At 37.2% G+C, this 7,711-nt stretch overlaps 1 protein-coding gene across 3 annotated transcripts in view; it reads left to right on the forward strand.

Annotated features, from left to right (window-relative positions):
* The window catches only part of si:dkey-192p21.6 (uncharacterized protein LOC565246 homolog), a 28,721-nt gene extending 22,571 nt beyond the window's left edge, over positions 1–6,150 (forward strand). The window contains exons 15-18 of one of the 3 annotated variants that reach the window (XM_047811899.1): positions 667–744; positions 4,163–4,233; positions 5,628–5,761; positions 5,926–6,150. In XM_047811899.1, the coding sequence (XP_047667855.1) occupies positions 667–744; positions 4,163–4,233; positions 5,628–5,761; positions 5,926–5,927 (285 nt within the window). In that variant the 3' untranslated portion in view covers positions 5,928–6,150. The other 2 variants (XM_027136350.2, XM_047811900.1) reach the window with 2 other exon arrangements.
* Positions 6,151–7,711: the final 1,561 nt, after the last annotated feature.

The following is a 7,711-nucleotide window of genomic DNA, read 5'->3' on the forward strand; positions in this document are numbered from 1 at the left end:
ACTTTTCTCACCCCTTGGTAGTGGCATTGCTCTTGAGGGGTGGGAACTTGCCGTGCAAACCTGGACACATTGCTCTCTTCCCTGAGGGCGGAGATGAAAAACAGTTAGAGGCAAGTCCGTCAATCAACACGCCTTAGAGAACACGGCAGGTGTCGGCCCTTGGCGCTTGTGTCCATCCTCTAGCGCGTCCTCGGCTGAGCCACATTCGTCATCACTAGCTTAATCAGTAAGCGTGGAGAGCAGTGAAACCCGACCTCTGTGTCAGGGACATAACCAGCACATCCGCTAGCAGCCTTACCAAATCCACCATTATACGAGTGGAGCATTCAGGCTAACCCTGTAGTCCAGCATTCAAGGCCACAATGTGGGATTCTGGTTTTAGTGGAATTTAGATTTACACTGTTTGAGCTTTAGATTATGCCAATCAAACAGTGTATTAATTGCATATTAGTTGATGTTTTGTCAATGGAGTTTAGTGAATGGTTTAGTGAGTTCACAGCAGAATCTACAGCATTGAATTAACACCTACATGGTTCATTTAATTCCATCTGGACTGGGATTATTGCCTTGTAAGATAAAAACACTACATTACACTACGGTATAACTGTCTATCTATAAGCATTTATATAAGATCTGAATGCTAAACTATAAAATACCTTTCTACAGGCAGGAAAGATTTTCCTTTTCTACCGCAAAATGAACAAGAAGATCATCATACGATTCACAATCTGGGCTGTCATCCTGGTATGTTGTTAATATTATAAAGTCATTATAATACTCATTATTTTTTGCAGTAAAAAAAACAAAACAATATAGTGTTTGGATGCAACTTAACTTTTCTTTCTTTCTTTCTTTCTTTCTTTCTTTCTTGCATACAGTAGCATTAAAAGCTTTAAATTTGAAAATGTGAAAATGTGAAATTCATAGCAGTTTAAATACATACAGCAAGAAGAAAATTCTATATCTAATCTGTACTATGACACCATTGTAGTATACAAGTGTTATATTGCATGTAGTTGCAGACAGTTAATAAAATAGGTAGGCGACATATGATCTGTCTCTACATGCATGGAATGGGTTCCCAGGCAGAGACTGGTATCCGAGCTCTCTTGGGACTGGACCGGATGGCTCGCGTAGCTTGTGGATCTCTAGCATATTAACTGTTAATGTTACATATTAATTACACATCATGTAAAGATGACAATCCAATGCCATACGATTTTATTGTTCATAACATTTGTATGCTTACTTGGATATTTTTTATCCTATAAGTCAGATGGATATACATTATAGTTACAGTATTACAATCAAAGATGTTCCTAATAATCAAGATATTCAAGAAAATAAACTTATAACAGATGTTGGCACATGCTGTTTACTTTGCTCATTTAAAATAATTAAATGGTCTTAATTATGGGAAGAAAATTGTGGCTTTGGGAATGAAAGCTCCATTTGGGTGGTCTGTATGGAGACATAAGCCAGGGTGGTGGTGTGGTGCAGGAGGGCATTTTAAACCTCTGTCCCCTGGGGGTTATGTGAGATGTCATCTTCTCAGAGAGCCTCCTGGACTAAGAAGACAGCAGGGTTCACACAGTAATGCTTAGCTGTAACTTGCTTCATTTAGAAGCATCTGCGCATATTACCATGTGTACACAAGCGTGTACACAATTTCTTTCTCATGCTGATTGTACTTATTGGTATTTCAGCCATCAACTCAAACATCCAAGTCTAATATCAGAGTACATTTTTGTGTCCAATAGAGTCTCCACTTAAGAGCAATGGAATATTGGGTTGTGTGTTGCAGGAAAATCCTGCTGCTGACTTGTTTTGGGGTCTGGTAGCAGAGTTTCTGGAATGGACTCTCAAGAGAGCACATGTGCTGATTGAGGGCTTTTGTCTGGCAGACTCAAGACATTGGCTTCAACAGCACAGTGACCAGAGGGAACCTCAGCCAACCTCAGTGTTTTAGTTATATGAACGTTATCAAATTGATTTTGTGTGAACTTAGGGAAGCAATGAAATCTGCAATATTTTTATTTATATTTATTTATATTTAAAATCTTTTATAGCTTATAATTTAATTTAAAACTTTGTTACTCATTATGCAGTTGAGTTTTAACCTGGTAACTAAATTGAATGGAACACCAAAAAACTTTGATAAATTGCTGATGAAATGAGGCAGGTATGAAAAAATGTAAATCATTTACAGTAACTACATAAGGACTGCCTGGAAAGTGATTTTGAAACCCTGGCTCAGGTTCAACAAGGCTCCTCAAAGATGTTTTGTTCAGGATCTTGCTTGATGCTCTCAGGAACATTGTTATTCAGGATTTAACAAACTGGAATTTATCTGGAGACATTAAACTGTTTTCAGACATTGAGCTCTAAACAGCAGTAGGTCTGAAATTCAGATAAAAAAATTCATTCAGTATTTGTAGAGTGTTAGATGTACTATTATTTGCAGCTGTATATACAAAACAACATTGATATTGTGATATAAGGCAGTAAATAATAATTTATCTGCACAACTGATTTATTCATGATCGTTGCATTGCATCGCATTGTCTCCTTCCAAGGTTCTATCACTGTTATTTTGTGAAATTAAAATAAATAGATTTTTTTCTATTATATATATATATATATATATTTATATTTATTTAATTGTTTTTTTTATTAATACCTTTTAAATAAAAAGGTAGATTATGCGTTTTCAGTTATCATAGAAAGCTACATTAAGGGAGAGCCCCTGTTGTGATCCCAGTGTTAGAAGATGCCTGATCCAGTATTTCAGTGTTTTTTAAATTTTATTATCCTCAGCTCCTATGACAAATTGGCCCATTACAGCCTCCATGTTGAATCACACTGGCCATAATGGCAGAGCTATAGTGCTCAGGGTGCTGAAATAAAGGAAGGGAGATCTGTTACACTTCACCTGAAGGCACAGCATGATACAATAAACTAGCCAACAGTAAAACATTATGTGAAATAAAATAAAGTGTTATATTCCCAATTTTCATGTCTGCTGAAGGTTCCGTCGAGAAAACATAAGGCACAAGTGTGTGGTCATGGTTTGCTTAAAATATTGCCTTTACAATGTCTTCATCAGTCAGACCAGAGAGGATTTTTTGTCAGAGAGTGTCTAGTTTTATATATACAGCATAAAGCATTGGTACGATTATGAGTAGATCTAGAAACCTTTGAGTAGTTTAATGTTAAATACAACCTTTCCTACACTCCAGGCTAGACTGAAATTTATTGGCACACAGAGCTTTGGACACTGTATATATGCCTTGACTTCAGCAAGCACCAGAACAACTATTAGTTATCACTGACACTCTCTGGAGGACAGTACGATTTAAGTGGACAAGATGCAGGTTGAACAGTCTGTTATATGGTTAATGACACATGGGGTTATATTCTGGTTAAGTAAGCATAATTGTTTCCCACCACATCAACAACATAATAAACCATAATCTGAGAGTGAGACTAGGAACTGTGATATGAATCCTGTGGTGTGAGACAATCTTTTGAGGCTGTTGTGCCCCTGTGTCCTCATAAAGAATACCCCAGAGTTAATTAGAGTTCAACGATCAGTGGTTGGCTGTGTGAGATTAAAATTGAGCGATTGCCCCACATAGCAGTGATAGTCCTCCATCCTGCCTACATAGCCTGGAGACTCAATCTAAAGCCAGCCAAGCTATTTCCACATCATTGATTCTGTCATCCATACAAATGATGGATATTCCTCTAACGAGCAGGTCTGGATGCCGATATGTCCTCCCCAGCCAAAGTAAAATACTTTTGTCCAAGTCATTGTCTGCTTTAGAAAAATACACTTATATATTTTATGTGACAGGAACATTGTGTTTAGTAACAAAGAAAGTATGTGTGTAATAACAAAGGATGTAAAACATCTAGCCTAAAGCATGTTATATATAAAATAAAAGTGCATTAAAAGTTCTTCTTGGCTCATGAATGATACTAGTGTGTTAGTATTACTGTTGTGTTTTGTCTAGATCTGTAAAACTTGGCTAGATTCACCTCTTAGAAGCTCTGCTAATCTGCCTGAATCTTTATTGTGCTGCTCTAGATCTCCAGTGTCTGAGAGTGCTTGCTTTATGGCTCAGCATTGATTTGAAATCTGTTTCATTTTGACCCTCAGGGAATCTTGGCGGCCATTCTTTCTAAGTGCACACGAGACTCTGGATTTATACCTGTCAATAAAAACCTTTGGTAAGTGCTTCCTGACCCCCTAAATCCAACCACTTATCTACACAGTAAAGAAGAGATGAGTCTACAGTAGGCACAAATCAGAGGCTGCTAAAACACACATTTACTTACCTCTAACTGTGGACTGGCCTGTAAATAATCACCCTTTCTCTAGGAAGAATGAGGCATGCCGGGTGATGCATCTTCTAATAAGATCACTCTTCTTAACAGCCAAGAAAGAGAGCAGCTTTTCACTTCCACTCTCTATCATTTCCAAACACTGCTTTTCACTAGTACTTTTATATGGGGAATAGTGAAATGATGAAAGTCACTATTTGTGACCAGAATAACACTGGTTGTGATTAACAGTGCCATTCATATTTTTTGCATACGCAAGTGCATGCAAGCAAGTGCATGCGTGTGTGTGTGTGTGTGTGTGTGTGTGTGTGTGTGTGTGTGTGTGTGTGTGTGTGTGTGTGTGTGTGTGTGTGTGTGTGTGTGTGAGAGAGAGAGAGAGAGAGAGAGAGAGAGAGAGAGAGAGAGAGAGACTGTGGAGCATGTTTTTGTCTTTGAGACTTCCTTCTATCTATGCACATCTAAACCAATTACCTACCTGAGTTTTATAGACAGTTCATAATATACAGCTTATTGAGCCCCTGAGAATGTCTGTCTTGATTCCTAAAAGTAATTAACCATGAACCAAGAGTCAGTTTTGGCTCTGCTTCAGCTGATATAAGAGATGCCTGCTGGAGCACCCTGGGATTCAGACATTTTACATTAGATGAAATTTCCATCCAGCATCCTGGTACTTAGGAACTGACAGGAATGTGATTTGTAGGCAAACCTCTAGATTTTTTTGACCAGGTGCCAGAGATTCACTTTGGATGCTAATGTTTCTCTTAGGCATAATCTCAGGACAGCTTCGGTGCAATGTAAATTATTTATCTGTCTCTTATAATTTGCTGTCTTTACCAGTGTTATTTGTTCAGTCAGTGTATGTCCTTTGTGCATGTTTAAAAAGTTTATTACAGTTCACTATAATTCAGATTCTAGCATCCAAGTGAATAAATTTAAGGCTTTGTGTTAGGTTGCTGCACTAAATGTAAAAAGAAGGTCAATCAAAATATTGAGAAGGTAAATATAAAATATAAATAAAGGATGGTAAAAATAAGAGAAAATGAATAGCTAATTATGCAGTGTATACTCTTAGAATAACTTTAAACTTTAAACTTTCTCCCAGCAGGACAACCAAAAAACAATAAGACCCTATTATGAATGTTTCATTAATTTCTGGAATTTCATATTTTACAAATTGAATCACAAATTATTTGAATAGAACTAACAAGAAACATCTTAACTCATCAACTCAGCTTTTCTAGGATTCTGAATTGATCATTTTTGTTTCATTCATTTTCTAGGTCCCTGTCATATGTGGCCTGCATGGGCTCCATGTCCTTTGTGTTGCTGGCTATGGTGTATTTTGTTGTGGACGTCATGGGATGGTGGGGTGGCCAACCTTTCATTTATCCTGGTGCGAACAAGCAGGAAACTTGTACATAAACTCTTTCGTATTAATATGCACATGTATCCTCATGTCATGTCATGTTACTTATATCCTCTAGTTGGTTTTTATATACAGTACCTACATAGTTTCTAATGTCTTAATATATTTAATGTACAAACTAATTTGTTAATTTAGTGTGAACTGGTTTTCAGGAATGAACTCCATCTTGGTATATGTGGGCCATTCCCTGCTGGGCTTTTACTTTCCTTTCAGCTGGGAGATGCGCTATCAGGACAGTCACTGGGAGTCACTGTTCAGGAGCCTGTGGGGAACTGCACTCTGGATCTTTATCTCTTATTTGCTCTACCGCAAACATTTCTTCCTCAAAATTTAAGTCTGTCTTCTGTTTGATTGTGAATAAAGAGTATTTAAATTTGGTAGATGACCCAACATCCACATATTATCTTTCCTTATTGTATCTTATAAGCAATCTAATGTATTTCTTATCTATTATCTTTGATGTATTAGTTTAATCCATAAACTGAATGTAGAATATTCTAGTTCCCAATTAGTAAATAGGTATCTGTGCTACAACATGCCTGCCTGATTTACTGTCTTCTGCAGACACCTGGGATTTTTTATTTGTTGTCAGTTGCATAAGACTCTGAATGTAGTGATTAAATCAACGGGGCTGAAGTAGTACTTAACAAATTAGAATAAGTGATTCTGCCACTTCAGGGGTGACCATTTTGAAGCGGTTGCCATAGTCACCCCCCTTCAGGGCTGTAAGACAGAGAGTGAGTACCATCTGCTCTTCAACTGACAGTCTTTTAATAGGGGTCAAGCTGGACTGCTCACCAAGGAGTAGTTCTAATAAGGGCAACACTTTTCAGATTCACTAATGCAAAATCAGGGAAATTACACTGCGGGATCTAAGGTTTGTTGACAAGTGGACCTTCATCATATAAGGCAAAGTCAGTACAAGCTTCATTTGTTAACTGCTAAAAGAAATTTCAATAATAGATGTTTAACAGCATCTCCAAACTCTCTCCCAGCGGTGAGTGGTTATCAAGGGAGTATTAGTCAGAATGAAAAGATTTAATTTCTCTGCATGGGAGTAAAGAAGCTTTACATGAATCAAAAGTGTTTTCATTAACAAACTGCATTATGTCTTGTCTCATAATAAAAAGAGGAAGTTACTAAACAGACACTACATGCTGGGACTATCCAGGGCCATTTTTTTTTTACATATCTATAGTCATCTTATTCTGAAATGGTTCCTTGAATTTAGATAGTCCATTGAATTATCTTTCGCTACTGAACTGAAAATTCAATCAAAGACTTTCTTCTCTGTCCGTTTAGGAAAAAGCTTTTCATTTGGGGCTGATCAAATTATAGTAGTCCTAAAATGGAAGTTGATTAAATAATATGGGAAATGGACTAATTAACATTGATATACTACAGATCATAGCAGGAATGTATTTCTCATTATGTGTAATTTTAGCTAACATGGCAACAACTGAAAATCTGAAAATTACGTAAAAACATATTTAAACATACTACCACTAGTTAAATATGTAGTTGGGGTTCTTTGAACATAGATATGCCAATGATGCCCATGTAAAATTAGTGCAGGCTTCTTGGATCTTCGATTAAATGATGCCCATGATAAGGAGGAACTCTTTGTAGACTGGCATGTTGAGCACACAACCTGCCACAAGGCAATGACAATTACAACCATCTCCCATTGGTCTATTCATCTGCCATTGCTTTATGACAAATGAGGAGATCCCAGATTTATGCCTAAGGTCAAAGCAACCCCTAAATTATATGGCTCCCAGTGCATTTTTATTAAGGTCAGTTTGGCATCCTGCATGGGATAATAAGGGGAAGCTTTAAGATAATTCGGGTAGATGCTTACTAGGCTCTTGAAAAGCATGATTGTTGCAGGTGCCTTGCTTCTTTTGGAAAAATTGTAATACGTTTATGAGGCCGAAG

The sequence above is a fragment of the Tachysurus fulvidraco genome, chromosome 4 (genome assembly GCF_022655615.1).
Source record: "Tachysurus fulvidraco isolate hzauxx_2018 chromosome 4, HZAU_PFXX_2.0, whole genome shotgun sequence".
In the NCBI taxonomy this organism is placed as follows: domain Eukaryota; kingdom Metazoa; phylum Chordata; class Actinopteri; order Siluriformes; family Bagridae; genus Tachysurus; species Tachysurus fulvidraco.